Here is an 18,044-nt window from a genome sequence, read left to right as displayed (position 1 = left end):
GATACAGAATATGTTCTCAGACCTACGATGCAGACTATGTTCTCAGACCTACATACAGACTATGTTCTCAGACCTACATACAGACTATGTTCTCAGACCTACATACAGACTATGTTCTCAGACCTACGATGCAGACTATGTTCTCAGACCTACGATGCAGAATATGTTCTCAGACCTAAGATGCAGAATATGTTCTCAGACCTACATACAGACTATGTTCTCAGACCTACGATGCAGACTATGTTCTCAGACCTAAGATACAGACTATGTTCTCAGACCTACATACAGACTATGTTCTCAGAACTACAATGCAGAATATGTTCTCAGACCTACATACAGACTATGTTCTCAGACCTACGATGCAGACTATGTTCTCAGAACTACGATGCAGACTATGTTCTCAGAACTACGATGCAGAATATGTTCTCAGACCTAAGATACAGAATATGTTCTCAGACCTACGATGTAGACTATGTTCTCAGACCTACGATGTAGACTATGTTCTCAGACCTACGATGCAGACTATGTTCTCAGACCTATGATGCAGAATATGTTCTCAGACCTACGATGCAGAATATGTTCTCAGACCTACACACAGACTATGTTCTCAGACCTACGATGCAGACTATGTTCTCAGACCTAAGATACAGACTATGTTCTCAGACCTACGATGCAGACTATGTTCTCAGACCTACGATGCAGACTGTTCTCAGACCTACATACAGACTATGTTCTCAGACCTACGATGCAGACTAAGTTCTCAGACCTACGATGCAGAATATGTTCTCAGACCTAAGATGCAGAATATGTTCTCAGACCTACATACAGACTATGTTCTCAGACCTACGATGCAGACTATGTTCTCAGACCTAAGATACAGACTATGTTCTCAGACCTACATACAGACTATGTTCTCAGAACTACAATGCAGAATATGTTCTCAGACCTACATACAGACTATGTTCTCAGACCTACGATGCAGACTATGTTCTCAGAACTACGATGCAGACTATGTTCTCAGAACTACGATGCAGAATATGTTCTCAGACCTAAGATACAGAACATGTTCTCAGACCTACGATGTAGACTATGTTCTCAGACCTACGATGTAGACTATGTTCTCAGACCTACGATGCAGACTATGTTCTCAGACCTATGATGCAGAATATGTTCTCAGACCTACGATGCAGAATATGTTCTCAGACCTACATACAGACTATGTTCTCAGACCTACGATGCAGACTATGTTCTCAGACCCCAAGATGCAGAATATGTTCTCAGACCTACATACAGACTATGTTCTCAGACCTACGATGCAGACTATGTTCTCAGACCTAAGATACAGACTATGTTCTCAGACCTACGATGCAGACTATGTTCTCAGACCTACGATGCAGACTATGTTCTCAGACCTACATACAGACTATGTTCTCAGACCTACGATGCAGACTATGTTCTCAGACCTACGATGCAGACTATGTTCTCAGACCTAAGATGCAGAATATGTTCTCAGACCTACATACAGACTATGTTCTCAGACCTACGATGCAGACTATGTTCTCAGACCTAAGATACAGACTATGTTCTCTGACCTACGATGCAGACTATGTTCTCAGACCTACGATGCAGACTATGTTCTCAGACCTACGATGCAGACTATGTTCTCAGACCTACATACAGACTATGTTCTCAGACCTACGATGCAGAATATGTTCTCAGACCTACGATGCAGACTATGTTCTCAGACCCAAGATACAGAATATGTTCTCAGACCTACGATGTAGACTATGTTCTCAGACCTACATACAGACTATGTTCTCAGACCTACGATGCAGAATATGTTCTCAGACCTACGATGCAGACTATGTTCTCAGACCCAAGATACAGAATATGTTCTCAGACCTACGATGTAGACTATGTTCTCAGACCTACGATGCAGACTATGTTCTCAGACCTACGATGCAGACTATGTTCTCAGAGCTACGATGCAGACTATGTTCTCAGAACTACTATGCAGAATATGTTCTCAGACCTACGATGCAGAATATGTTCTCAGACCTACGATGCAGAATATGTTCTCAGACCTACATACAGACTATGTTCTCAGACCTAAGATACAGACTATGTTCTCAGACCTACGATGCAGACTATGTTCTCAGACACAAGATACAGAATATGTTCTCAGACCTACGATGCAGACTATGTTCTCAGACCTAAGATACAGACTATGTTCTCAGACCTACGATGCAGACTATGTTCTCAGACCCAAGATACAGAATATGTTCTCAGACCTACGATGTAGACTATGTTCTCAGACCTACGATGCAGACTATGTTCTTAGACCTACGATGCAGACTATGTTCTCAGACCTACATACAGACTATGTTCTCAGACCTACGATGCAGACTATGTTCTCAGGCTTGCATCCAGGCCTGCAAGCTAAACACAGTGTGTGTGTGTGTGTGTGTGTGTGTGTGTGTGTGTGTGTTTGTCCCTGCCAGAAATCGATACCATGACAGTGGGGTCAGAGCAGGTTCTTCTATCTCTAGAGAGCAATTTCTGTGAGATTGCGAAACAGATGTCTCCCCCAGGCCGGGACAGGAGACTGGAGCAAGATGAGAGAAAAGGAAAGGTGAAAAAGTAAACGACAGTAGGGGGAGAGAGATAGAGGGAGAGAGGAGGGATGAAAGAGATGTCTCACCCGGACTGGACAGGAGAATGAACCAAAAGGAGAGGAGAGAAAACGGCAGGTGACAAAGTAAACGACAGTAGGAGGAGAGAGATAGAGGGAGAGAGGAGGGATGAAAGAGATGTCTCACCCAGACTGGACAGGAGAATGAACCAAAAGGAGAGGAGAGAAAACGGCAGGTGACAAAGTAAACGACAGTAGGAGGAGAGAGATAGAGGGAGAGAGGAGGGATGAAAGAGATGTCTCACCCGGACTGGACAGCAGAATGAAGCAAGAGGAGAGGAGAGAAAACGGCAGGTGACAAAGTAAACGACAGTAGGAGGAGAGAGATAGAGGGAGAGAGGAGGGATGAAAGAGATGTCTCACCCGAGCTGGACAGGAGAATGAACCAAGAGGAGAGGAGAGAAAACGGAAGGTGACAAAGTAAACGACAGTAGGAGGAGAGAGATAGAGGGAGAGAGGAGGGATGAAAGAGATGTCTCACCCGGACTGGACAGGAGAATGAAGCAAGAGGAGAGGAGAGAAAACGGCAGGTGACAAAGTAAACAACAGTAGGAGGAGAGAGATAGAGGGAGAGAGGAGGGATGAAAGAGATGTCTCACCCGGACTGGACAGGAGAATGAAGCAAGAGGAGAGGAGAGAAAACGGAAGGTGAAAAAGTAAACGACAGTAGGAGGAGAGAGATAGAGGGAGAGATGAAAGAGATGTCTCACCCGGACTGGACAGGAGAATGAAGCAAGAGGAGAGGAGAGAAAACGGCAGGTGACAAAGTAAACGACAGTAGGGGGAGAGAGATAGAGGGAGAGAGGAGGGATGAAAGAGATGTCTCACCCGGACTGGACAGGAGAATGAACCAAGAGGAGAGGAGAGAAAACGGCAGGTGACAAAGTAAACGACAGTAGGGGGAGAGAGATAGAGGGAGAGAGGAGGGATGAAAGAGATGTCTCACCCGGACTGGACAGGAGAATGAAGCAAGAGGAGAGGAGAGAAAACGGAAGGTGAAAAAGTAAACGACAGTAGGAGGAGAGAGATAGAGGGAGAGAGGAGGGATGAAAGAGATGTCTCACCCGGACTGGACAGGAGAATGAAGCAAGAGGAGAGGAGAGAAAACGGCAGGTGAAAAAGTAAACGACAGTAGGAGGAGAGAGATAGAGGGAGAGAGGAGGGATGAAAGAGATGTCTCACCCGGACTGGACAGGAGAATGAACCAAGAGGAGAGGAGAGAAAACGGAAGGTGAAAAAGTAAACGACAGTAGGAGGAGAGAGATAGAGGGAGAGAGGAGGGATGAAAGAGATGTCTCACCCGGACTGGACAGCAGAATGAAGCAAGAGGAGAGGAGAGAAAACGGCAGGTGACAAAGTAAACGACAGTAGGAGGAGAGAGATAGAGGGAGAGAGGAGGGATGAAAGAGATGTCTCACCCGAGCTGGACAGGAGAATGAACCAAGAGGAGAGGAGAGAAAACGGAAGGTGACAAAGTAAACGACAGTAGGAGGAGAGAGATAGAGGGAGAGAGGAGGGATGAAAGAGATGTCTCACCCGGACTGGACAGGAGAATGAAGCAAGAGGAGAGGAGAGAAAACGGCAGGTGACAAAGTAAACAACAGTAGGAGGAGAGAGATAGAGGGAGAGAGGAGGGATGAAAGAGATGTCTCACCCGGACTGGACAGGAGAATGAAGCAAGAGGAGAGGAGAGAAAACGGAAGGTGAAAAAGTAAACGACAGTAGGAGGAGAGAGATAGAGGGAGAGAGGAGGGATGAAAGAGATGTCTCACCCGGACTGGACAGGAGAATGAAGCAAGAGGAGAGGAGAGAAAACGGAAGGTGAAAAAGTAAACGACAGTAGGAGGAGAGAGATAGAGGGAGAGAGGAGGGATGAAAGAGATGTCTCACCCGGACTGGACAGGAGAATGAACCAAGAGGAGAGGAGAGAAAACGGAAGGTGAAAAAGTAAACGACAGTAGGGGGAGAGAGATAGAGGGAGAGAGGAGGGATGAAAGAGATGTCTCACCCGGACTGGACAGGAGAATGAAGCAAGAGGAGAGGAGAGAAAACGGCAGGTGACAAAGTAAACGACAGTAGGAGGAGAGAGATAGAGGGAGAGAGGAGGGATGAAAGAGATGTCTCACCCGGACTGGACAGGAGAATGAAGCAAGAGGAGAGGAGAGAAAACGGAAGGTGAAAAAGTAAACGACAGTAGGGGGAGAGAGATAGAGGGAGAGAGGAGGGATGAAAGGCAGAGATGGAGAGGAAAGAGAGAATCTCTGGACCTAATGCTAATAAGTCACTGTGACGGGTAATGCCACATACACCTCTAATACACACACACACACACACACACACACACACACACACATTCAAATAAATGTGTGATAAAACCTGCATACCTCGAGTACCAACTCCTCACAGGTTACCGTACTGTACACACACATACTGTACACACAAGTTACCATACTGTACACACACATACTGTACACAAACACATACTGTACACACACACATACTGTACACACAAGTTACCATACTGTACACACACAGGTTACCATACTGTACACACAAGTTACCATACTGTACACACACAGGTTACCATACTGTACACACACAGGTTACCATACTGTACACACACATACTGTACACACACAGGTTACCATACTGTACACACACATACTGTACACACACAGGTTACCATACTGTACACACACATACTGTACACACAAGTTACCATACTGTACACACACATACTGTACACAAACACATACTGTACACACACACATACTGTACACACAAGTTACCATACTGTACACACACAGGTTACCATACTGTACACACAAGTTACCATACTGTACACACAAGTTACCATACTGTACACACACATACTGTACACAAACACATACTGTACACACACACATACTGTACACACAAGTTACCATACTGTACACACACAGGTTACCATACTGTACACAAACACATACTGTACACACACAGGTTACCATACTGTACACACACATACTGTAAACAGACAGGTTACCATACTGTACACACACATACTGTAAACAGACAGGTTACCATACTGTACACACACATACTGTAAACAGACAGGTTACCATACTGTAAACAGACAGGTTACCATACTGTACACACACAGGTTACCATACTGTACACACACATACTGTAAACAGACAGGTTACCATACTGTACACACACAGGTTACCATACTGTACACACACAGGTTACCATACTGTAAACAGACAGGTTACCATACTGTACACAAACAGGTTACCATACTGTAAACAGACAGGTTACCATACTGTACACACACAGGTTACCATACTGTAAACAGACAGGTTACCATACTCTACACACACAGGTTACCATACTGTAAACAGACAGGTTACCATACTGTAAACAGACAGGTTACCATACTGTAAACAGACAGGTTACCATACTGTACACACACAGGTTACCATACTGTAACCAGACAGGTTACCATACTGTACAAACACAGGTTACCATACTGTAAACAGACAGGTTACCATACTCTACACACACAGGTTACCATACTCTACACACACAGGTTACCATACTGTAAACAGACAGGTTACCATACTGTACACACACAGGTTACCATACTGTAAACAGACAGGTTACCATACTGTACACAGACAGGTTACCATACTGTACACACACAGGTTACCATACTGTAAACAGACAGGTTACCATACTGTACACACACAGGTTACCATACTGTAAACAGACAGGTTACCATACTCTACACACACAGGTTACCATACTCTACACACACAGGTTACCATACTGTAAACAGACAGGTTACCATACTCTACACACACAGGTTACCATACTGTAAACAGACAGGTTACCATACTGTACACACACAGGTTACCATACTGTACACACACAGGTTACCATACTGTAAACAGACAGGTTACCATACTGTACACACACAAGTTACCATACTGTACACACACAGGTTACCATACTGTAAACAGACAGGTTACCATACTGTAAACAGACAGGTTACCATACTGTACACACACAGATTACCATACTGTAAACAGACAGGTTACCATACTGTACACACACAGGTTACCATACTGTACACACACAGATTACCATACTGTAAACAGACAGGTTACCATACTGTACACACACAGGTTACCATACTGTACACACACATACTGTACACACAAGTTACCATACTGTACACACACAGGTTACCATACTGTACATAAACACATACTGTACACACACAGGTTAACATACTGTACACACACATACTGTAAACAGACAGGTTACCATACTGTACACACGCAGGTTACCATACTGTACACACACATACTGTACACACACAGGTTACCATACTGTACACACACATACTGTACACACACAGGTTACCATACTGTACACACACATACTGTACACACACAGGTTACCATACTGTACACACACATACTGTACACAAACACATACTGTACACACACAGGTTACCATACTGTACACACACATACTGTACACACACAGGTTACCATGCTGTACACACACATACTGTACACACACAGGTTACCATACTGTACACACACAGGTTACCATACTGTACACACACATACTGTACACACACAGGTTACCATACTGTACACACACATATTGTAAACAGACAGGTTACCATACTGTAAACACACAGGTTACCATACTGTACACACACATACTGTACACACACAGGTTACCATACTGTACACACACATACTGTACACACACAGGTTACCATACTGTACACACACATACTGTACACACACACACACATACTGTACGCACACAAGTTACCATACTGTACACACACACACACATACTGTACACACACAGGTTACCATACTGTAAACACACATACTGTAAACACACAGGTTACCATACTGTACACACACATACTGTACACACACACATACTGTACACACACAGGTTACCATACTGTACACACACATACTGTACACACACACACATACTGTAAACACACAGGTTACCATACTGTACACACACACACACACACATACTGTACACACACAGGTTACCATACTGTACACACACATACTGTACACACACAGGTTACCATACTGTAAACACACATACTGTACACACAAGTTACCATACTGTACACACAAGTTACCATACTGTACACACACAGGTTACCATACTGTACACACACATACTGTGCACACACACATACTGTACACACACAGGTTACCATACTGTACACACACATACTGTACACACACACACATACTGTAAACACACAGGTTACCATACTGTACACACACACACACATACTGTACACACACAGGTTACCATACTGTACACACACATACTGTACACACACAGGTTACCATACTGTAAACACACATACTGTACACACAAGTTACCATACTGTACACACAAGTTACCATACTGTACACACACAGGTTACCATACTGTACACACACATACTGTACACACACAGGTTACCATGCTGTACACACACATACTGTACACACAAGTTACCATACTGTACACACACAGGTTACCATACTGTACACACACATACTGTACACACACAGGTTACCATACTGTACACACACATACTGTAAACAGACAGGTTACCATACTGTACACACACAGGTTACCATACTGTACACACACATACTGTACACACACAGGTTACCATACTGTAAACACACATACTCTACACACAAGTTACCATACTGTACACACAAGTTACCATACTGTACACACACAGGTTACCATACTGTACACACACATACTGTACACACACAGGTTACCATACTGTACACACACATACTGTAAACAGACAGGTTACCATACTGTACACACACAGGTTACCATACTGTACACACACATACTGTACACACACAGGTTACCATACTGTACACACACATACTGTAAACAGACAGGTTACCATACTGTAAACACACAGGTTACCATACTGTACACACACATACTGTACACACACACACATACTGTACACACACAGGTTACCATACTGTACACACACATACTGTACACACACAGGTTACCATACTGTACACAAACATACTGTACACACACACACATACTGTACACACACAGGTTACCATACTGTAAACACACAGGTTACCATACTGTACACACACATACTGTACACACACAGGTTACCATACTGTAAACACACATACTGTACACACACATACTGTACACACACATACTGTACACACACACACATACTGTACACACACAGGTTACCATACTGTACACACACATACTGTACACACACAGGTTACCATACTGTACACACACATACTGTAAACAGACAGGTTACCATACTGTAAACACACAGGTTACCATACTGTACACACACATACTGTACACACACACACATACTGTACACACACAGGTTACCATACTGTACACACACATACTGTACACACACAGGTTACCATACTGTACACAAACATACTGTACACACACACACATACTGTACACACACAGGTTACCATACTGTAAACACACAGGTTACCATACTGTACACACACATACTGTACACACACAGGTTACCATACTGTAAACACACAGGTTACCATACTGTAAACACACATACTGTACACACACATACTGTACACACAAGTTACCATACTGTACACACACATACTGTACACAAACACATACTGTACACACACAGGTTACCATACTGTACACACACATACTGTACACACACAGGTTACCATACTGTACACACACATACTGTAAACAGACAGGTTACCATACTGTAAACACACAGGTTACCATACTGTACACACACATACTGTAAACACACAGGTTACCATACTGTAAACACACAGGTTACCATACTGTACACACACATACTGTACACACACACACACATACTGTACACACACAGGTTACCATACTGTACACACACATACTGTACACACACAGGTTACCATACTGTAAACACACAGGTTACCATACTATAAACACACATACTGTACACACACATACTGTACACACAAGTTACCATACTGTAAACACACAGGCTACCATACTGTACACACACATACTGTACACACACAAGTTACCATACTGTACACAAACAGGTTACCATACTGTACACACACATACTGTACACGAACAAGTTACCATACTGTACACACACAAGTTACCATACTGTACACACACAAGTTACCATACTGTACACACACAAGCACACCAGAACAGATCAGAACAGACACACACATGGACACACACACACGTGCTGAAAGCTGTGCTCACTCTAGGTTTTCACTTCCGCTCCTGACTGAGAAGTGGGAATTTGATTAGGACAGAAGCAAGGATACAAGGAGGAGCAAGGGAGGGAGGTTATTAACTGCCCCAAGGAGGAGCGAGGGAGCGAGGTGATTAACCACCATGAGGAGGAGTGTGGGAGGGAGGTGATTAACCGCCCCGGCAGCTGAACGCTCCTGCTGAGCCTTACTCAGCAGTGCCTCCCCACTTCTACGCAGGTGCTTCTCCTCTACAGAAAGACGCGTTTGTGTTCTGAAAACAGGATTTCACTCTCAGCACAGAAACACGTGACCTTTAGACGTAGCTCTGGTGGGCAGGATACGGTGGGGAGGAGCTGAAGAGCCGGGACAAGGGAGCGTGACCTTTAGATGTAGCTCAGGTGGGCAGGATACGGTGGGGAGGAGCTGAAGAGCCGGGAAAAGGGAGCGTGACCTTTAGACGTAGCTCTGGTGGGCAGGATACGGTGGGGAGGAGCTGAAGAGCCGGGACAAGGGAGCGTGACCTTTAGACGTAGCTCAGGTGGGCAGGATACGGTGGGGAGGAGCTGAAGAGCCGGGACAAGGGAGCGTGACCTTTAGACGTAGCTCAGGTGGGCAGGATACGGTGGGGAGGAGCTGAAGAGCCGGGACAAGGGAGCGTGACCTTTAGACGTAGCTCAGGTGGGCAGGATACGGTGGGGAGGAGCTGAAGAGCCGGGACAAGGGAGCGTGACCTTTAGATGTAGCTCAGGTGGGCAGGATACGGTGGGGAGGAGCTGAACAGCCGGGAAAAGGGAGCGTGACCTTTAGATGTAGCTCAGGCGGGCAGGATACGGTGGGGAGGAGCTGAACAGCCGGGACAAGGCAGCGTGACCTTTAGACGTAGCTCAGGTGGGCAGGATACGGTGGGGAGGAGCTGAAGAGCCGGGACAAGGGAGCGTGACCTTTAGATGTAGCTCAGGTGGGCAGGATACGGTGGGGAGGAGCTGGACAAGGGAGCGTGACCTTTAGATGTAGCTCTGGTGGGCAGGATACGGTGGGGAGGAGCTGGACAAGGGAGCGTGACCTTTAGATGTAGCTCAGGTGGGCAGGATACGGTGGGGAGGAGCTGAAGAGCCGGGACAAGGGAGCGTGACCTTTAGACGTAGCTCAGGTGGGCAGGATACGGTGGGGAGGAGCTGAACAGCCAGGACAAGGGAGCGTGACCTTTAGACGTAGCTCAGGTGGGCAGGATACGGTGGGGAGGAGCTGAACAGCCGGGACAAGGGAGCGTGACCTTTAGATGTAGCTCAGGTGGGCAGGATACGGTGGGGAGGAGCTGGACAAGGGAGCGTGACCTTTAGATGTAGCTCAGGTGGGCAGGATACGGTGGGGAGGAGCTGGACAAGGGAGCGTGACCTTTAGACGTAGCTCAGGTGGGCAGGATACGGTGGGGAGGAGCTGGACAAGGGAGCGTGACCTTTAGATGTAGCTCAGGTGGGCAGGATACGGTGGGGAGAGCTGAACAGCCGGGACAAGGGAGCGTGACCTTTAGATGTAGCTCAGGTGGGCAGGATACGGTGGGGAGGAGCTGAAGAGCCGGGAAAAGGGAGCGTGACCTTTAGATGTAGCTCAGGTGGGCAGGATACGGTGGGGAGGAGCTGAAGAGCCGGGACAAGGGAGTGTGACCTTTAGACGTAGCTCAGGTGGGCAGGATACGGTGGGGAGGAGCTGAAGAGCCGGGACAAGGGAGCGTGACCTTTAGATGTAGCTCAGGTGGGCAGGATACGGTGGGGAGGAGCTGAACAGCCGGGACAAGGGAGCGTGACCTTTAGATGTAGCTCAGGTGGGCAGGATACGGTGGGGAGGAGCTGAACAGCCGGGACAAGGGAGCGTGACCTTTAGATGTAGCTCAGGTGGGCAAGATATGGTGGGGAGGAGCTGAACAGCCGGGACAAGGGAGCGTGACCTTTAGACGTAGCTCAGGTGGGCAGGATACGGTGGGGAGGAGCTGGACAAGGGAGCATGACCTTTAGACGTAGCTCAGGTGGGCAGGATACGGTGGGGAGGAGCTGAACAGCGGGGACAAGGGAGCGTGACCTTTAGACATACCTCAGGTGGGCAGGATACGGTCGGGAGGAGCTGAACAGCCGGGAAAAGGGAGCGTGACCTTTAGATGTAGCTCAGGTGGGCAGGATACGGTGGGGAGGAGCTGAAGAGCCGGGACAAGGGAGCGTGACCTTTAGACGTAGCTCAGGTGGGCAGGATACGGTGGGGAGGAGCTGAAGAGCCGGGACAAGGGAGCGTGACCTTTAGACGTAGCTCAGGTGGGCAGGATACGGTGGGGAGGAGCTGGACAAGGGAGCGTGACCTTTAGACGTAGCTCAGGTGGGCAGGATACGGTGGGGAGGAGCTGAAGAGCCCGGACAAGGGAGCGTGACCTTTAGACGTAGCTCAGGTGGGCAGGATACGGTGGGGAGGAGCTGAAGAGCCGGGACAAGGGAGCGTGACCTTTAGACGTAGCTCTGGTGGGCAGGATACGGTGGGGAGGAGCTGAAGAGCCGGGACAAGGGAGCGTGACCTTTAGATGTAGCTCAGGTGGGCAGGATACGGTGGGGAGGAGCTGGAGAGCCGGGACAAGGGAGCGTGACCTTTAGACGTAGCCCAGGTGGGCAGGATACGGTGGGGAGGAGCTGAAGAGCCGGGACAAGGGAGCGTGACCTTTAGACGTAGCTCAGGTGGGCAGGATACGGTGGGGAGGAGCTGAAGAGCCGGGACAAGGGAGCGTGACCTTTAGATGTAGCTCAGGTGGGCAGGATACGGTGGGGAGGAGCTGAAGAGCCCGGACAAGGGAGCGTGACCTTTAGACGTAGCCCAGGTGGGCAGGATACGGTGGGGAGGAGCTGAAGAGCCGGGACAAGGGAGCGTGACGTCTGACACAGACGACTTGTGGCTTGGACCCACCATGTGGTGAACATGTGACTCTGGTCTGTAAACCAGCGTGTGTCTTAAGGTTTGATGTTCTTCGGCATCCCTATAGACACAATTGGCCGTGTCTGTGGGCGGGAAGCCATATGTGGGTATGTGTCCAGGTCGCTGCACTAGCGCCTCCTCTGGTCAGTTGGGGCGCCTGTTCGGGGGGGGGGGGACTGGGGGGAATAGCGTGATCCTCCCATGTGCTACGTCCCCCTGGTGAAACTCCTCACTGTCAGGTGAAACGAAGCGGCTGGTGACTCCACATGTATGGGAGGAGGCATGTGTTAGTCTGCAGCCCTCCTAGGATCAGCAGAGGGGGTGGAGCAGAGACCAGGATGGCAAAGTGGGGTAATTGGCCAGGTACAATTGGGGAGAGAAAGGGGAAACACAGAAGAGGTTGGAGGGTGAGGGTGATGTAACATCAGTCTGCAGTACCTGCCAGGCAGTGAGACAAGACGTGCACATCAGGTGACCGCAGGGCTCGATCTTGACGTCTTTGTCGTTCTCGGCGCAGATCTTACACAGCTGGAAAGTGGAGCCCATTTCGCAGTACAGCTCATACTGCTCCTGTTGAGGGCAGACCAAAAGCTATTAGTCACCTGGTGACTCACACATGCAAATATGTAAACATAGAGAGGAGGGCCCCGAAAACACACACACACAGAAACACTGACACATTTACATGCACCTGAACACACGCACACACACCAACATATACACTAACAAGTCTACACATCATAAGAAACACACGCTAGCATACCAGCGGGTACACATACATACCTGTGTGACTTTGATGTGATCATGAGGGGTGGGCTCACACAAGCCAGTGAGGTCAGGATTGTAGCTGCGGCCATCGGGAAACAAATAGCTGCAGATATTCAAAGAAATGAAATAAATACATAAATATATTATATACATAAATATGTTATACACATAAAAAATATATATGGATATAGTATATGGATATTGATATATATATATATATATATACACACACACACACACACACATCTATCTATGTATCTATATCGATACATACATATATGTGTGTGTGTGCGTGTGTGTATATTCATATGTGTGTGTGTGTGTATGTATATATATGTATATATATATACTATATATTGTGTTTCACAGGTAATAGAGCAAGAAGAGTACAGTACAAAACTTATCCAACATTTTTTTCCCCCCCTTTTTCTCCCAGTTTTCTCCGGCCAATCACCCCACTCTTCCCGAGCCGTCCTGGTCGCTGCTCCACCCCCTCTGCTGATCTGGGGAGGGCTGCAGACTACCACATGCCTCCTCCTCACCTGACAGTGAGGAGTTTCACCAGGGGGACGTAGCACGTGGGAGGATCACGCTATTCCCCCCAGTTCCCCCTCCCCCTGAACAGGCACCACGACCGACCAGAGGAGGCGCTAGTACAGTGACCAGGACACATACCCACATCCGGCTTCCCACCCGCAGACACGACCAATTGTGTCTGTAGGGACGCCCGACCAAGCCAGAGGTAACACGGGGATTTGAACCGGCGACCGTCATGTTGGTAGGCAACGGAATAGACCGCTACGCTACCCAGACACCCCCTCATGCAACATCTTAAATCACTCTCTGCCTTGTGTGTAGTAGTTCTTTCCCCTTTGTCTTCCTGCTTGAAAAGTAAACGGAGAGGGTCAGACAGCTACGAGGAGCGAACACAAGGTTTCTCCTGGAAGGGCCCTGGCGGTCCCGGCTTGGTCTGAAATAGAGAACTACTTCAAACAGCAGCAACCCCCCGGGTACAGTGGGCTCCACATACAACACACTGGTGCTTGATCAACCTCAGCCAGGCAGCCTGTTGACTGACAGCTGGGGAGGGCGTCGTGCTGTGCCCTCAAGAGGAATGAGGTGTGTCTGACACGTCTGAGAGCCAGTCAGAGGGCAGCTGTCAGGTGGGATGGAGGCAGGTGGTCTGACAAACAGGTTAAGGCTCAGAGCATGTCAAGACTCTGCTGGGCTGACACACAATGTGCTGTTTCATCTCGGAAGTGACTGACAAGGCCTGACAAGACCTGACAAGACTTGACAAGACCTGACAAGACCTGACAAGACTTGACAAGACTTGACAAGACCTGACAATACCTGACAAGACCTGACAAGACCTGACAAGACTTGACAAGACCTGACAAGACCTGACAAGACCTGACAAGACTTGACAAGACCTGACAATACCTGACAAGACCTGACAAGACCTGACAAGACTTGACAAGACCTGACAAGACCTGACAAGACTTGACAAGACCTGACAAGACTTGACAAGACCTGACAAGACCTGACAATACCTGACAAGACTTGACAAGACCTGACAAGACCTGACAAGACCTGACAAGACTTGACAAGACCTGACAAGACCTGACAAGACCTGACAAGACTTGACAAGACCTGACAATACCTGACAAGACTTGACAAGACCTGACAAGACCTGACAAGACTTGACAAGACCTGACAAGACCTGACAAGACCTGACAAGACTTGACAAGACCTGACAAGACCTGACAAGACTTGACAAGACCTGACAAGACCTGACAAGACCTGACAAGACCCAACAAGACCCGACAAGACCTGACAAGACCCAACAAGACCCGACAAGACCTGTGTATCTGGTAACAAGTTCAGCAGCGATGTGATTTTGACAGCAAAGTAAAAAAAGTATAAAAAAGACTAAGAGAATAAGATACCACTCCATCATTTGTCTACAGTTTGTCACTGTGGAAAGTGTAGTGAGAGAGAGAGAGAGAGCGAGGGAGGGAGAGAAGAGAGAGAGGGAGAATGAGAGAGAGAGAGAGCGAGGGAGGGAGAGAAGAGAGAGCGAGAGGGAGAGACGAGAGAGAGGGAGAATGAGAGGGAGAGCGAGAGAGGGAGAGCGAGCGCAAGATGGAGAGCGAGAGAGGGAGAGCGAGAGTGAGAGGGAGAGAAGAGAGAGAGGGAGAATGAGAAAGAGAGAGACCGCGAGGGAGGGAGAGATGAGAGTGAGAGGGAGAGACGAGAGAGAGGGAGAGCGAGAGAGGAACGAGAGGGAGAGCAAGAGGGGAGAGAAGAGAGAGAGGGAGAATGAGAGGGAGAGTGAGAGAGGAGCGAGAGGGAGAGACGAGAGAGAGGGAGAGCGAGAGAGGAGTGAGAGGGAGAGACGAGAGAGGAGCGAGAGGGAGAGCGAGAGAGGGAGAGCGAGAGAGGGAGAGAAGAGAGAGAGGGAGAATGAGAGAGAGAGAGACCGCGAGGGAGGGAGAGAAGAGAGAGTGAGAGGGAGAGACGAGAGAGAGAGAGAATGAGAGGGAGAGCGAGAGAGCGAGAGCAAGAGAGAGAGGGAGAGAAGAGAGAGAGGGAGAATGAGGGGGAGAGCGAGAGAGCGAGAGAGCGAGAGCAAGAGAGAGAGGGAGAGCGAGAGCGAGAGGGAGAGAAGAGAGAGAATGAGAGGGAGAGCGAGAGAGAGAGGGAGAGAGGGAGAGAAGAGAGAGAGGGAGAGGGAGAGAAGAGAGAGAGGGAGAATGAGAGAGAGAGCGAGAGAGCGAGAGCGAGAGGGAGAGCGAGAGGGAGAGAAGAGAGAGAGGGAGAGCGAGAGGGAGAGAGCGAGAGAGAGAGGGAGAGCGAGAGGGAGAGAAGAGAGAGAGGGAGAGAGGGAGAGCGAGAGGGAGAGAAGAGAGAGAGGGAGAATGAGAGAGAGAGCGAGAGAGCGAGAGCGAGAGAGAGAGGGAGAGAGGGAGAGCGAGAGGGAGAGAAGAGAGAGAGGGAGAATGAGAGGGAGAGCGAGAGAGCGAGAGCAAGAGAGAGAGGGAGAATGAGAGGGAGAGCGAGAGAGCGAGAGCAAGAGAGAGAGGGAGAGCGAGAGGGAGAGAAGAGAGAGAGGGAGAGCGAGAGGGAGAGAAGAGAGAGAGGGAGAATGAGAGGGAGAGCGAGAGAGCGAGAGAGAGAGGGAGAGAAGAGAGAGAGGGAGAGGGAGAGCGAGAGAGAGAGGAAGAATGAGAGGGAGAGCGAGAGAGCAAGAGAGCGAGAGCAAGAGAGAGAGGGAGAGAAGAGAGAGTGAGAGGGAGAGAAGAGAGAGAGGGAGAATGAGAGGGAGAGCGAGAGAGCGAGAGCGAGAGAGAGAGGGAGAGCGAGAGGGAGAGAAGAGAGAGAGGGAGAATGAGAGGGAGAGCGAGAGAGCGAGAGCGAGAGCGAGAGAGAGAGGGAGAGGGAGAGCGAGAGAGCGAGAGCAAGAGAGAAAGGGAGAGCGAGAGCGAGAGGGAGAGAATAGAGAGAGGGAGAATGAGAGGGAGAGCGAGAGCGAGAGAGAGAGGGAGAGAAGAGAGCGAGAGCAAGAGAGAGAGGGAGAGCGAGAAGCGAGAGGGAGAGAAGAGAGAGAGGGAGAGAAGAGAGCGAGAGCAAGAGAGAGAGGGAGAGCGAGAGCGAGAGGGAGAGAAGAGAGAGAGGGAGAGAAGAGAGCGAGAGCAAGAGAGAGAGGGAGAGCGAGAGCGAGGAGGAGAGAGAATAGAGAGAGGGAGAATGAGAGGGAGAGCGAGAGCGAGAGAGAGAGGGAGAGAAGAGAGCGAGAGCAAGAGAGAGAGGGAGAGCGAGAGCGAGAGGGAGAGAAGAGAGAGAGGGAGAATGAGAGGGAGAGCGAGAGAGCGAGAGCAAGAGAGGAAGGGAGAGCGAGAGGGAGAGAAGAGAGAGAGGGAGAATGAGAGGGAGAGCGAGAGAGCGAGAGCAAGAGAGAGAAGGAGAGAAGAGAGAGAGGGAGAGAAGAGAGAGAGGGAGAGAAGAGAGAGAGGGAGAGCAAGAGAGCGAGGAGCAAGAGAGGAAGGGAGAGCGAGAGCGAGAGGGAGAGAAGAGAGAGAGGGAGAATAAGAGGGAGAGCGAGAGAGCGAGAGCGAGAGAGAGAGGGAGAGCAAGAGAGGAAGGGAGAGCGAGAGAGAGGGAGAATGAGAGCGAGAGCGAGAGAGAGAGGGAGAGCAAGAGAGGAAGGGAGAGCGAGAGCGAGAGGGAGAGGGAGAGAGAGGGAGAATAAGAGGGAGAGCGAGAGAGCGAGAGCGAGGAGAGAGAGAGGGAGAGAGAGGGAGGGAGAGAAGAGAGAGAGGGAGAATGAGAGA

The 18,044-nt window shown here is 48.8% G+C and overlaps 1 protein-coding gene across 1 annotated transcript in view; it reads right to left on the bottom strand.

Annotated features, from left to right (window-relative positions):
• The window catches only part of cblb (Cbl proto-oncogene B, E3 ubiquitin protein ligase), a 182,187-nt gene that overhangs the window by 77,221 nt on the left and 86,922 nt on the right, over nucleotides 1–18,044 (bottom strand). The window contains exons 8-9 of the mRNA XM_056285166.1: nucleotides 13,726–13,813; nucleotides 13,381–13,512 (exon numbers count right to left, since the gene is read on the bottom strand). Coding sequence (XP_056141141.1) covers nucleotides 13,381–13,512; nucleotides 13,726–13,813 — 220 coding nt within the window. The remainder of the gene's footprint in view (nucleotides 1–13,380; nucleotides 13,513–13,725; nucleotides 13,814–18,044) is intronic.

Source organism: Lampris incognitus, chromosome 8, assembly GCF_029633865.1.
Source record: "Lampris incognitus isolate fLamInc1 chromosome 8, fLamInc1.hap2, whole genome shotgun sequence".
In the NCBI taxonomy this organism is placed as follows: domain Eukaryota; kingdom Metazoa; phylum Chordata; class Actinopteri; order Lampriformes; family Lampridae; genus Lampris; species Lampris incognitus.
The sequence above is the reverse complement of the archived record's forward strand: the minus strand, read 5'-3'. Positions and strand labels throughout refer to the sequence as shown.